This window comes from Myotis brandtii, unplaced genomic scaffold (assembly GCF_000412655.1).
Source record: "Myotis brandtii unplaced genomic scaffold, ASM41265v1 scaffold681, whole genome shotgun sequence".
Lineage (NCBI taxonomy): Eukaryota > Metazoa > Chordata > Mammalia > Chiroptera > Vespertilionidae > Myotis > Myotis brandtii.
Window position 1 is genome coordinate 1,093,608 of NW_005370660.1, and position 15,455 is coordinate 1,109,062.

The following is a 15,455-nucleotide window of genomic DNA, read 5'->3' on the forward strand; positions in this document are numbered from 1 at the left end:
CGCGCCGGAGCCTCCGTACCTCTGCACTTTACTTTCGTAGCTCCTCTGAGTCTGTGTGCTCTTCTCTTTCCTTCTAGTTGTAGAATTTCCACTCAGCCAGCCTCCCTGTGGTTCTGGATGGATGACCGTTCGTCTTTTAGTTGTATTTTTGAAGTTGTTGTCGGAGGCAGCAATTTCCGGTGTTTTCCTATGCCGCCATCTTGGTCTCTCCCAGCAGTCCTTATCTTTTCCCTTCTGCCATTTCCTAGTTCAGCCATCATACAATTTACACTAAAGAAGTAAGATTTAGGGATAGAATGCTGGGGTGTGTTTACGATGGTGTTTGTCCAGGCTATTCAGGAACACCCAAACCCTATCCTCTGCCCAACACTGTCTCTGAAGATCAGCAGGGGAAATATATACACAGAGAATCAAAGGAAACCTGTATTATTGGCTAAAGTTTTGGCTGCAAACCCCGAAGCAGAATCCTGAGGAACTAGGCAGAGGATCTGTCTCATCTTGATAGCTATAAAGAGACTAGAAGCAAAGCAGGCTTCCTTATACTTGGAACTCAATAGTAGGCTTCCTCTTTGTACAGTAAATTCCCTATTACAAACCAAGACCAGAACAGAGCTTTCATTGAGAAGAACTGTTTTCTCAGTACCTGGAGAAAAGGAGGTGTAGGCTAATGGACTTAGAATTTGATTAATAAAGATCAGTCCTTTTTTTCCTTAGCTGGGAACTACTGGAAAGTGGGGGGAGGATGGGAGATAGGGACAGTCTTTAATTAACCATAGAAGCCATCTGTAGGTAATGAACTGGTCTCCAACTATCATACTCCAGGATCCCCAGAGTTTGAGACTGTAGGTTTGCTCCAAATAGATTCACATAGTTCTTGGTAGGTCAAATCTATTTCAAAATGATCCCAGGGATTAGTTTTTACAAGGTCCCTCGTGATGGCCTGTATCTTTATCCCAGCCCTGTTGGAGGCTAATTTTAACCTGAGGAAAGTCTACTTGATTAGGTTATATTATATTTATGTTGAGTAGTGGTGGGATATTAGGGTGTGTATACCATTGTAAGATAAAGGCAGGAATACATCATTTCAGACAGAGCACATTCAGGTGGTATATGCTGACATGCACTGTAGGAAGAGAGAAGGCAGTAAGGAGGTTTACTCTCTATGTTGGAGAAATTAATAAGAAGGGAGGAGTGAGCCCACATTTTTAGGTATATTGCCTAGAATTTTACCTCTGATCTCTTCTAATCTTTACAAAAGTTTGTAAAGTGTGAGTTATCACCATGGAATATGGTTTTAGTTTTTCACTTTCCTTGATTTCTGTATGGGATTCTTGCCAAGGGAGTACTACATGTAAGCCAGATTTGCAATGAAATCATAGTTTTTTTATTAAAAATCTCATTGTACTATAATTATTTTATTGAAGTAAACCATGCATGTAATTTACACACACACACACACACACACACATTTATATATATTATAAATGTACTTGATGATTTTCCTCAATGTGAACACACCTGCATAATTGTCATTCAGATTAGAAATAGAACATGACCAGCATAGTATATTGGTTTTCTATGTCATGATTGGGATTCATAGACTTAAGAGATATGTGTTATGACTGAGAAATATAGTTGAGCCTATGAAACAGACTCTGAGTCAACATATCCAACCAGCCACATGGATGAAGATGTCAGGTTTCTCGTTTCCATTCACTTGTCTTGCTGTAAGAGAAAATAGTCAGCTTGCTTCTTGCTTTCAAGGCACTGTACCCTTCCATTAGAAAAAAGTCCCAATAAGTTTGCTAAACTTTAATCCATCAAATTGGTCACTTTTTCCAAGGTGTAGAGGAAGGGAGTGGGCAGAGGCAGAAATATCTTACTCATGGTGAGTGAAAGAACACTTTTTTCTATCCTAATAACTAATATTGTTTGCATATAGTAAATGAATAAATTCATACTCCAGAGAAATACTTTACTCAGATACTATTTGAGCTAAGCATATTTCCCCCATTCTTTCAAATTACTTGAATCTTAAATTTTCACAGCATATTCAATGCCATGTCTTAGGTACTGCTCAAGAGTCAGCCTTCATGTGATTAATATGTAAGGTGACGGTATAATGGTTTTCATAGTCTAGGATACTTTCAGAATGAAAAAAAGGTAATATTAACAATTACACCAGGACAGTGAGGGTAAACTGGGACTGTCCAAAGCAAACTGGTAAGTATGGTGACTCCACTTTACTACTAACACAGGTATCTTTGCAATGGAAGGACATGGTACTAAAGCAGTGATGGTGAACCTTTTGAGCTCGGCGTGTCAGTATTTGAAAAACCATAACTTAACTCTGGTGCCGTGTCACATATAGAAATTTTTTGATATTTGAAACCATAGTAAAACAAAGACTTATATTTTTGATATTTATTTTACATATTTAAATGCCATTTAACAAAGAAAAATCAACCAAAAAAATGAGTTCGCATGTCACCTCTGACACACGTGTCATAGGTTCACCATCACTGTACTACCTGGAATTATTTTTGAGCTTACCAGATGAGTTGTTTTTTTTTTTGGATAGAATAAGAGCTGGCAATTTCCAAAGAGAATGGAAGGGGGCAAAGTCAGCAGGAAGAAGAGAAAATAAGATAGGAAGAAGATAAGCAGAGGGGAAAGGATACCAATACAAAAGCCAGGAATAAGCTCTTTGCTCTGGAAAACAGGTGAATGTTTGCTTATGAACATGAGGCATTAGGCAGGGTCAATTGAAAATGAATACAGATTGGAAGACTAGAGTTATTCTTCTGGAGAAAAAAAGAATGCATGGAATGCAGTAACAGTAGGGGTAAGCTTTGTAAAAATAATGAGAAAGTATACTCAAATATAGATGATTTTTAAAATATTACTTGTACTAAGGACAGCCTGTAGAATTTTGCCTTCTAATAAATCAGGTTCAAATGACAAACCATGAGTACTGGTTATAAATGAGACTGTATTACAGATATACTTATTATAACATGTGCTAATAACAGCAGAGAAAAAGGAGGTAGAGTTTAAATACCTGCCTACTGACTGAGTATGATATCCTGGACCTACTTACCAGGTGATGCTGTAGCTCTGAGGGTGATGGTAAGGAGATTCGGAGGACATGGGGTTAATCAAATGGTTAGCCCAAGAAATGGTTATTAACATTAAATAACGGTTATAGAAAACCTAAAATATGCAAACTGCTTTCATAGAAGAGGACAGGAGAACTAAGATCGGAGTGGAGAATGGAAGATTCCTCAATTAGCTACAGATGATGCATATCACTTGTATATATGTAACTTTTCCATCATCACACAGAGTTACCATCCCTAGTAAGCTATCTATTCAGTCCTTCTGCTTCATCCATTTATATTCTCTAGTTTCTTAGTATGTAAATACTGTGCTTACTGGGTTGTTAGAAAACTACACAGAAAGTAAGAAAGGTTATGCATTTATAAGGGTAAACATTTATGGCGGAGGGCAAGCCATTTACTTCTGGGTAATTATAGCAAGACCTTACTGTGGAAGAAAGAATACAGGCTGGTCTAAAAGGGACCTGAAGTGTACACATCTGGATTCAGAGAGTTGGTAGTGTTACCTGGTAAAGACAAAACATGGCACAGAATCACTGAACCAGTCTTAGTATCTCTTACCAATTGTAGCTGCACATGGCAGCCATTTGAAATCCATTTCTTTGAAATCAAGATTAGCTAAGGGAATTTTTTCTTTCACTGTGTGTGTTCTCATAGTTGACCCTGCATAAAATCCAGCCTGAGTATCCCTTGGAGAATCAACTAATGATCTATAAGAAAGGAATGTCAAACTTTATCTTTGAAATTCAATCCAGATGCGTTTATTGGGTGATTTTCAACCTGATTTGAAGGCCTTTAGAGTCTGTTCTTGTTTTCATTATGTTTTATTGTCCTTTGTAATTCTTGGGTTATTCTTCATCTTTTTGTTTAGTGTTTATACTTTTTTCTTACTATTTTATTATTGTTTACAGTTTATTGTGTAAGTGCAGAATTGGTTTTCATACTTCAATCATTACTTTTTTTTACCGGATATTATTGGGGTACTTGGAAAAGACAACATATGAATGAATCAGTATTTAATGAGCCCACCTTTACCAAAGAGATTCAGAGGAGAGCCTTTCTTGAACTGGTGTGACCTCACATTGAACAATATACCTTTCAAATGGTTTTTATGTTTTGTTTTTTCTTTCATTGTAGCTACTTCTATATTTTCTTCTCTCCATTGCACTGTAACTTCAGGAGAGCAGTGCCCCCTACTAGCCTTGAATATTGTGGGCACACATACAGTTTAAAGAGAATTAAATGGAGTTGAGAGAGGGATTAAGTGGTAGATGGGTAAATTTCTGTCCAATGCAGCATTTTCTATTCTGTTTTCATATCATAGTGTGGTTTATTTAACTCCTAGTGGGAGAGAAAACACTCAGGCATATAGGCATATTCAAGACTCTGAGAAAGTCTGTAATATAGAAACTTATTCAATTTTATTTAACCTGGAATTCCTAAAATTTATTTGACAAATGTACTTTCATGAAGGGTCTGGACTCTTTAGTAAACAGAAATCACCCCAAATTACTTAAAATCCCAAGTGGAATTTTCTGACTTATGTAACTGGTAAGACTTCTTGATGAGTTTACAGAATGAAGGAACTGCAGGACCTCAGGGCCAGGGACTGGGGACTCAGCAATCTCTCTTCTCCTTCTTTTTTTCTCTCCTCCTTTTGTCTGTTTCATTTTGGGTGCTGACCTCATTCTCTCCTAATGTGCACAGTGCTGTGGCAGGCCCTTTAACATGGAGGGAGCAATACCAGGTGAAAGGGAGAGCGTTGATTTTTACATGCTCAAATATTGATTTTCCAAATAGTTTAGTCCCTACTTGGGTGGTGCATCTATCCTTTGGACCTATCACTTTTATCAGAGGCAGAGTCTATTAATATTGGCTATATCTAGGCCTTTTGTCCACTTAGGTAGCCTGGGTGATGGTGGCATGTCCAGAACCTATGACCTTAAGAGAGGAGTTAGGAAAGCTTATTGGGAAGAACAGAAATAATAATCATCATTCAACAAATATTTATTGAATCTTTCTCCTCAGGCATCTCCTAGGCATTAAGGATATAACATTGAACATAATAGATGGATATTCCTGCTTTCATGGAGCTTAGATTCTAGCGGAGAGGCAGAAAATAAGGAAGATAAGTAAAACATATAACATGTTTGGCTGTGATAAGTACAAAGAAGAAAAAAAGAAAGCATGAGCGAAGAAAGCATTAACCTCTTTTTATGGGGAGAAAGGTTAAAAGTTTAATGTGTCCAGGGAAAGACTCACTGATATGATGGTGACTTGTAAATAAAGATCTGAAGGAAAAGGAAGTGAGGGAGGGAGCTGTGCAGCAGGTGTAAAGGTCCTGAGGTAAGAGTATACCTAGTGTGTTTGAGGGAGGACACGGAGGCTAGAGTAGCAGGCGTAGGGAAGACGGAGTGAGTGGTAGGAAATAAGGTCAAGGAGCTGATGGTGACATTGCCTTTTCTCTTAGTGAAATGGGGACCAATAGAGAGAATTTTGAGCAGAAGAGAGACATGATCTGATTCCTGATTTGACCTCAGGCTACTTTGGTGAATAGACTGGGTGTAAGGGCAGAAGCAGATAATCCAGCCAGAAGGCCACTGCTGTAATCCAGGAGAAGAATGAATGATTGTAATGTCGCCGAGGGTGGTGGCAGTGAGGTTGGTGAGAAATGGTCAGGTTCTGGATATCCTTCAACATAGATCCAACAAGATTTGCTGATAGAATGGACAGAGGGTGTGAGAGGAAGAAAAATGTTGAAGATGACAGCAAGGTTTTGGCCTGAGTGATGGGAGAATGGAGTTGCCATTAACCAGATGAGGGGCATTGGAGGAAGAGCTAGTTTGAAGGGACTATCAGGAGGACTCAGTTTTGCTTAAAATGCCTGTTAGACATCCAAGTAGAAATGTTTTTAGGTCTGGGGTTCAGGGAAGATGTCCTGGCTAAAGGTATAAATTTATGAGACATTATCATATAGATGGGACTTAAAGACATGAGACCTTGGTGATCACCCAGAGTGTGTGTAGAAAGAAAAGAGCCATCTGAGGACTGACTTCTGGGGCACCTCAGGTACCACACATTGTTATTTTAGAACAGCTACTAGTTTTTCTGAGAACGCATGTGTTCCGCTAACACAGTTTGAGATACACTGATATAAAAGAACGTATCTTGACAATTTTCAGTTGCTTAGTGACAGAGCCAGACATAGTCGGTTCTAGAATAAGCTTTTAAAACCTCTCTAGCCCTGGCTTGTGTGGTGCAGTGGTTAGTGTTGGCCTGCGCGCTGAAGGATTGTGGGTTCAATTCCTGGTCAAGGACACGTACCTGAGTTGTAGGTTCGATCCCAGCCTGGTTTGGTGCATGCAGGAGGCAACCAATCAATGTGTCTCTCTCACATTGGTGTTTCTCTCTTTCTCTTTCCCCCCTCCACCTCCCTCCTTTTCACTCTCTCTAAAAATCAGTGGAAAAAATAATCTTGGATGAGGATTAACAAAACAAACAAACAAACACATCCTTTCTAATGTTCCTGGGCATTTGAAGTCCTTTTGGTCTGATTTTTAGTGCTATAGAGCTCATTTCTTTCATTCAAAATATTTAGTACAGCTAAATTATGTGAAAAGCAGGTAGGTGTTCAGTACAAGGAGGGATAAACTGTTCTAACCCTCAAGAGACTTGAAGTATGATTCAGAAATGAGCATTCCGGAGTTCCCAAGAAAGTGGGCAGAGATGGTAGCAAGACTTGGGCTGAGCATTGAAGGATGTTTAGAAAAGGTAGAAATGAAAGAGTGTTTGGTCATGATTGTGGGATAAGTACATAAAATAGAAATGGAAATGATTAGACTACCTGCCTAACTAGAGCAAAGAGAGGATGCTGGAGAGAAGGGGGAATAAAATCTGATTATCACAGAACTTCGTGCCCAGTGTTGGTAATGGGAACTCTGGAAAGAGTGTGAGGAAGCTTACTCTAGCAATGATACTGTGTTATGTGCTTGGGCCACTTGTCCATATCCCACACTCTACTCTGTGTTATAGAGAACAGTTCATTACTGGAACTTCTTTAGGCCATAATAATGTGTTTGTTTTTTTAATAACAATTTGATGTTTATAAAGACTCTTCCCATGGCTTCTCTTTTCATATCTGTACAATGTAAACATAATTTATTTTTAATATAAGCATTTCTTGGAGGATTAATGGTATAAGCTTTGGAAATATCCCTTACCGCTTAGAAGTAATCATGTTTCTAACATCTAAAAAATATATTTTGCTTTGGATTTTTTAATTTTGGTTTCCACTAAAGTATTAGCCCTAACTTTCTTGTTTTTGTTTGTTTGTTTGTTTTGTTTGTGTTGGTTTTTTTTTTTTGCCTCATAGCTTTCTTCTTATATAAAGTACCAAATTTAAGAAAAAAATCCCATAAAATACTACTGAGGGTAATGGAGTTTTAGGGATCAGTTTTCATTACATTTATTTTCCCTAATTAAGAACTATTTAAACGGAAATAGAAAGTAAAGTCTTACTGCAACCTTTTTATTAATGAGGAAAATTGGGCCATGTCTGCCACTTCCTATCTCAGCAATAATCCAGGGCACAAAATACTAGGTGCACTGGTAACTTTAGACTTGAGAGGAGAGACATTTATATTGATAATATATCACAAGTCTGCCTTTCATATGGTCCTGCAAAATTCTTATCTCTATCCTTCTGTGATTGTTGAAATGTTTTCCTTGAGCTCTGGGAGGCGTTTCCCACTCACTGCAGGATGCTTAAACAACCCTTTTCTAAGTGGGTGTTGGGAAGGGAAGGGAAGTAAGGAATAACACCTACAAGATGTAACTTCCTCAAAAAATTAAAAATGGCACTGCCATTTGACCCAGTGATCCCATTTCTAGGAATATCCTAAGGATCCCAGAACACCAGTCAGAAAGAATTTATGTACTCCTATGTTCATAACAGTGCTATTTGCAATAGCTAAGATCTGTAAACAGTCCAAATGCCCATCAGTAGATGAGTGGGTAACAAAGCTGTGGTACATTTACACAGTGGAATACTATGCAGCTGTAAAAATGAAGGATCTCTTAGTCTTTGAGACAGCATGGAGGGCCCTGGAGAGTATTATGCCAAGCAATATAAACCAGTCAGAGAAAGACAAGTATCACATGATCTCACTTATATGTAGAATTCAATGAACAAAATAGATCCAGAGACATTAAAGTATGCAGCAGACTGACAAATTTCAGAGGAATGCAGGAAGGCAGGAAGAGATTAATGAAAGAACTTATATGCATGTATGCATAACCCATGGACACAGACAATAGTGCAGTGAAGGCCTGGGGAAGGGTTGCGAGTGGAATGGAAGTGGTAAAAAAGGGGCATCTGTAATACTTTCAACAATACAGATAAATTAAAAAAAGATAAGCTTTCAAAGTGACTGTTAAGCAACCTCCACTCTCCAAGAAAACCACATCTGTACCACTGTACTCAAACTCCCACATACCTCCCCCTCTTTCTCACCATCAGCTCACTTGTCCTTCACTGCAAAAATGTGAGTCTTCAGAAGCCCTCATCTTCACCCACCAGATCTCCCTAATACCCGCCTCTGTACCCATATAGTAGTCTGCTTTCCCTAATGAGGATTGATAAACTCTCTGTGTTCCTATCTGAAATAATCCCTCTACTTGTGATGTGGATAGTCTCTTCTCAAGAGTTCGGCGTTGCTTGAGTAGCTTTTGAAGTTATCCCTTATCTCCACAGCAATAATCTGTCTCTACTACATCATTCTCATTAACATTTACAAGTGTTATCATATTTCCCACTTAAAAAATCCCCCTATTTTATGCCTTCTTTCACCTGTCTGCCTATTATTTGGCTTTTCTTGGTAGCAACATTTCTCAAAATAATTAATGTGTACTCCAGGTCTCCATTTCTTCACCTCTCATTCTTTACTGGGCTCCCTGATGTCCACTGTAATAGCTCTTGTCAAGATCACCCAGCACCTCCATCTTGCCAAATTCATCGGGTCCATTCTTAGTTATGATCGTATTTGAGCTTTCAACAGCCTTTGACTCAGCTTGATATGCTTTCCTTATTGAGCCCTTCCTTCACCTGACTGTTAAGCCCTGGCTTTCCTCCTACCTCACTGGCTGCTCTTCTCCAGTGTCCTTTGCCAATAACTCCTCCCATTCCTATAAAAGGTAGGGTGGCCCAGGATTTAGATCTTTTCCTTCTTCTTTATCTACACTCACACCCAAACTTGTGTGATCTTGTCGTTTGGTTGTAAGCATTGTTTATATGGTGATATCTCTGAAATGTAGTCTTTCTACTCTACCTTTTCACTTGGGCTTTTATTAGGCAAGTTCTACTTAAAACACCCAGAACTCCTGACTGTGGCCTTCAAGGTCCTTACCATCTGGTCCCTCCCCCACCCCCTTACCTATGCAGTGTTGCTATTTTACCCCCATTATTCCTTCAGCTGCCATCACACTTGCCTTATTATTTTCTCTTTCCCATCTCAGAGGCTTTGCACTTGCTGTTCTCTTGCCTGGAATGTTCTTTGCCTAGATCAGTGATGGCGAACCTTTTGAGCTCGGCGTGTTAGCATTTTGAAAAACCCTAACTTAACTCTGGTGCCGTGTCACATATAGAAATTTTTTGATATTTGCAATCATAGTAAAACAAAGACTTATATTTTTGATATTTATTTTATATATTTAAATGCCATTTAACAAAGAAAAATCAACCAAAAAAATGAGTTCGCGTGTCACCTCTGACACGCGTGTCATAGGTTCGCCATCACTGGCCTAGATCTTTGCATGGCTTGTCCCCTGACTCCACCATCAAATGTATTTCTTCAGCAGCCTTTCCTGACCACCCTACCTAAAGTACCCTTTTACTGGTTTTATGTCTTTTTTTCTTCGCACTTATCACGACTTCAAATCATATTTTATTTCTCCCCTGCTGGAATATGAATCCAAGCAAGGACATGTGATTAGTTGATCCTTAACTGTATTCCTAGGGCTTAGATCAGTGCCTGGCCCCTTCTAGACTCTCAACACATGGTTATTGAGTGAGTGAATCAATAAAGGAATTGTGTTATATGTAAGTCATGTGATTATACGTACCTTCAATATTTTTTAATCCAATGTACAGAGAAATGTTTAATAGAATGGTTAAACATGATAGGAAAATGGCCGTAGCTAGGTCTTGTTGCATATAAAGGAATTCCCTCGAGTGATATGTGAACTGTTTCTTCTTGTCCCCTCTTCTGGAAATAAGCTGTGTTTTCTTGACTCTTCCAATGCAGCTGAAGAACAAGTTCATGAAAAAACTGCCCCGTGATGCAGAAGCCTCCAACGTGCTTGTTGGGGAGGTCGACTTCTTGGATGCGCCTTTCGTTGCCTTTGTTCGGCTGCAGCAGGCAGTCATGCTGGGTGCCCTGACTGAGGTCCCTGTGCCCACCAGGTGAGCTGATCCCTGACCTGCTGGGGCCTACAGTGTGGTTATAGGAAAACCTCCCCTTTCAGGCTAGAGAATCAATAGACGGAGGATACATCCAGAGAGAGCATATTGGAAAGATTTAATATGAAATAATGGTTTAATCTGACTTTCATACCGTCATATGACTAGGCACTTATATAGTACTAATCATAATAGCAAAACAATTTCTTGGACCATGTACTGGTTTTCTTCTTATGGATTAGTCTACTTAATCCTCACAATAATATTTTTTTAAGTATAAACTGTAGGTGTACAGATTTAAAACTGAGTCTGAAAGTTTAAGTAACTTGTCCAAACTCATACAGATGATAATTGGTTCAGAGGTCAGAGTTGCTTTCATTTGTTCTATTTTTTATCAGAAAATTAATAGTGTGTGCGCATATATATATATATATATATGTGTGGGTGTGTGTGTGTGTGTGTGTGTGTGTGTGTGTGTATACATATACACAGACATGTAAAAATTATAAAGCTGTATCCTTAAATTTGCACACTTTACTGTTATGAATTATGTTGCATAAATTTTTATTTTAAAAAGATGCATATTATTGTTATTATAATCATGTATTTAATATACTGCACGGTATCTTCAAACTCATCCTGTTTATTTCCCTCTGCAACTGTTAATAGAGTTAGGAAGCTTGACTTAAGGAATGCAATAGGTGAATAGGAATTAATGCTTCTCTTAAACTTGTGCTGATAAGAGTTTGAAGAGAAGCTTGTAATCTTCAAATTGATGTCGGAAAATTATCACATGAATAGCAACTTCTCAATGTGTGTGTGTGTGTGTGTGTGTGTGTGTGTGCGTGCGCGCTTTTCCTGGGCCCCAGCGCAAGGACAGGTGACATGTCTCTTCTTTAGGTTTCCCAGGTGAGGAGGAAGGGCTATGGATCCTCCTCAGTGATCTCAGATGGTCTGAGCATGATCCACGGACAATGACTAGGGGCTCAAGGTTGGTTTTGAACCAAGTTGACAGGAAAATTAGGGGAACATTCCTTTTACAGCCTCCCAATGCATAGATTACAGGACATTCTTTCTCATCATACAGATATTTTTTTTCTCATTTTTATATTTCTTAGACGCTTCAAATGGGAATAATACCTGACATTAGTAGGCAATCATTGGACAAATCGCTGAGGAAAGGAGATGACCATTGCTTATTCAATTAATGGGATTATCATGATTTGTGCTTTCTGTAACTTAGCTTTTGGCTTGAAAACACACCAGCAGAGCCTTAAAGTTCTATCAGAGCAATCACCTGGTGAAAGCTGGCTGACTCAGACTATGGCCGAAGGCCAGCTCGCGTGTCCCTATGGTTTTATTTATGTATTTTTGGACAAACTTTACTGGAGCTCAAAAGAAAAAAAAAGCCAAGAAGTGTTAAGTTGCTCTTGCTTTTTCATTTCTGTTATTTTTCTTTAAAAGCTACAAATAAAAAATATTTCCAAAGGCTTTTTATTTAACAGTAGTATGAGTTTATGGAGCAGCAAATTGTGACCATTTTTGTGTTCTTCTTATCATCTGCTCCTGCCTGTCTCGTTCTTTTCCTCTGTACTGGAGCGTGGCAGGAGTCTAGAAGTGAAATACAGCATCATTTGAATGAACAAAAGGAGCCCAGCAATTCAAGGGAATGTAATTCAATAATATCATCAAACTATTTCAGGGCAATAATCTGAACAATCCTAGCATGTTAACATTTTTCCAGGAAATAGATTTATTCATTTGCTATCCCGTGAACCAGTGCAAGCTAGAATCACAGAATAGGGAGTCTCATTAGCTTTTGGTGTGTATGAGTAACGTGGGGTCACTGACAATGGCTGCATCCTGTGAAACCCAATCAAGGTAATCCCACGAGGAATGTGGCAGTCATGTGTGGGACCGCCTCTGCACCAGCCACGTGCTCTCACAGGCACGCCACCCTGTTGTACTGCAGGGAGACCCAGAAAGTCTGGTGTGGGGCACATCTTGTAATGATCATTTTCCCGTTTGAAGAAAATTTATGCTCTTATGCTTATTATTTTTATTACTGTGCACCTTTAAGGAAGTGTAACTCTAAGAGTTTCCTTGTATGGAGTTCACCAGTTATTTGGTTGATCTATTTTAGCTTTCTGTTTGTAGCTGGACTACTACCAGCTGAGTGATGTGATCTACTTAGGGGCCCTTCTTGCCATCCATGTGAAAGCAAACAAACTTTTTTTTTTAGTTTTGGTCACTTGGTTGTATACGTTTACGATTTTGCTAGCATCTTGCACACACTTTGCTCGCTGTCATCTTTATTCATAGAGGCTGCTCCTCACTCACATTCATGGGCTCTGTGGGGGATAACTATTATTATTCCCACTTTATAGTTGAAAGATAGAGGCAAAAGGAAGATCCACTGTCAATGCTAGAAATTGGACTGCAGATTTCTGACTCTAAGGCTAGGGTTTTAGGGAGAATCTAAGGAGATGTCTAGAATGGACTGAAATAAAATACTTTAGGGTGTTCCCCTGAAGAATAATAAAAGCCCTTCAGCAGTTTGTCCTTTTCCGACCTTGATTTTCATATCTAAGGCAAATTCAGTGAGTTGTACCCCCTAGAATGTTTACCTCTTTAGTTTCACTGCAAGTCAATATATATTTTATGTTATAAATTATTAATTACCTAAAAAAAGTAGTTTACACTTAATTGTTAAAAACCATAAAATATCCTATTGGAGGTCTTGGGAGGAGGTCTCACTAGTTCAATTCTGTCTAGTCCAACAACCCAATTGCTACTGCTGTTTACATGAGTCATGTGGTTGGTGAGGTTAGTTTGTGGTCCTCAAGAGGTCTTGGGATGGAGGTCGCACTAGTTCAATTCTGTCTAGTCCAGCAACCCAATTGCTACTGTTGTTTACGTGAGTCATGTGGTTGGTGAGGTTAGTTTGTGGTCCTCATGAGTCTATTGTGGAAGCTACAGTGCAGCCACATTTTCCAAAGCTGCTACATATGAATAATGGGTTATTTGGTTCACTGTTGTTTTGAGAGAAGGGAGTAAAGGATTGGTAAAAGCTGAGTTTATTCTAGAAATAGCTCTGATATATCAGGAAGGAGGGGGTGCACATCCTTTTTAAAAAGATTGAGTGGTTTAGGAAGGCTGGCTCTTTTTCTGATATTATGCTCTGTTTCTGGCTATAATTATTTTGTGAATGTGAGTGTAGTCCATTGGTTCCGGACACAGATCATCTGGCACTTGTTTTTGTTGTGGAAAATGCTACAGGCATCCTCCTCCCCAGGCACAATGAGTTATAGGAAAACGCTCACAGGAGTAGAAGTGCCTCGTGAAGATCCAGAGACGACGAGGCACAGTTAAAAATGCGAACTATGACTTATTTCTCGTTATGAGTGAATCAAAATAACTCAGTAACATAAATTAATCTTTCCCCTCAAGCTGTCAACGTGGGCTGTGCCCTTCCAGCCACACAAATGTGATGTTTACTTGAATTTGTTAATAAAGAAAAAAGCTTCTGGTTAAAAATAACATCTGTCCATTGACAAAAACCAGCTTGGGTCATGAAAGGAGTTTTCAGTACATTATAAAAGCTGAGCTTGGCAAGATGTGCTTCTATCATAAAAGTTGTAACAGCTTTCACTTCTTTGAGGTTAAAGGGGAGAGAACATGTTTCAAGCAGAAGGAACTTGAACTTGATGAGTGGCTCTGTTAGTTTTATTTTTTTAAATCTTTCATCCCCATTTTGACAATACAGCCCAAATTAGACACTTCTGAAGGGTCTCATTCCTACAGAGGAAATTCTCAGCCTGAGGGATATTTTCTGCTACTGATAGATGGTCAGATTTTCTCTTTTTCTCTATAGCATTTGAAGGGGATGGATTTACTGAATGATTCCTGACTGGAGTAATGTGAGAATTTAACTGATATATAACATGTTATTTCTATCTAGTACTTGGTGACTTTTCATACACTGAGTGGCCAGATTATTATGACCACCTGACGTTTATAGGCAAATTAACTATAATTTCGCGCTGAAGTTGCTAGAGGGCCAGACCATTATAAGTAGGGAAGCAGCTTGTTTACCACGACAGTAGAAGTGATTTTTTTCTGAAGATATGGGTAAACAACACAATTTAACAGCCTTTGAACGTGGGATATATATTATGAGTGGCCAGATTATGATGACCACCCCATCAGTGCTTCGTTGGGCCACCTTTTGCCTTCAATACTGCGATGATTCTTCTTGGCATTGACTCCACGAGATGTTGAAAGGTGATGCGAGGAATCTGACACCATGCCTGATGAATAGCACTGTCCAGTTCTGTGAGATTTGATGGTTGTGGAACCAGCTGCCTGATGGCTCTTTTAACTTCGTCCCACAAATGCTCAATTGGATTGAGATCTGGTGATTGTGGGGCCACCTAAGCAAGGTAAAGTCTCCCTCATGTTCTTGAAACCACTCCTGCACAATACAAGCACCGTGGCATGGCGCATTGTCTTGTTGGAAGAAGCCATCTCCATTGGGATACACCATCAACATGATAGGATGAACTTGATCAGCAACGATACTTAGGTATGTTGTGCTATTCAGACGTTGTTCCACACGAATTAAAGGGCCCAAATCATGCCAGGAAAACATGCCCCAAACCATAACACTGCCCCCACCAGCTTGAAGTGTTGTACTCATGCATGTGGGGTGCATGCTTTCATGCTGTTTCCGCCAAATTCTCACTCTGCCATCTGCATGATGCAACTGGAAACATGATTCATCCGACCACATGACTTTTTTCCAATGCTCAACTGTCCAATCTTTGTGTTCCTGTGTGAATTGGAGACGTTTTATCTTGGTAACTGCAGACAGCAAAGGT

At 39.2% G+C, this 15,455-nt stretch overlaps 1 protein-coding gene across 8 annotated transcripts in view; it reads left to right on the plus strand.

Annotated features, from left to right (window-relative positions):
- The window catches only part of SLC4A4 (solute carrier family 4 (sodium bicarbonate cotransporter), member 4), a 311,607-nt gene that overhangs the window by 206,677 nt on the left and 89,475 nt on the right, over positions 1-15,455 (plus strand). For all 8 annotated transcript variants that reach the window (XM_014529484.1, XM_005881630.2, XM_005881629.2 and 5 more), the window contains one exon: positions 10,421-10,578. In XM_014529484.1, the coding sequence (XP_014384970.1) occupies positions 10,421-10,578 (158 nt within the window). The remainder of the gene's footprint in view (positions 1-10,420; positions 10,579-15,455) is intronic.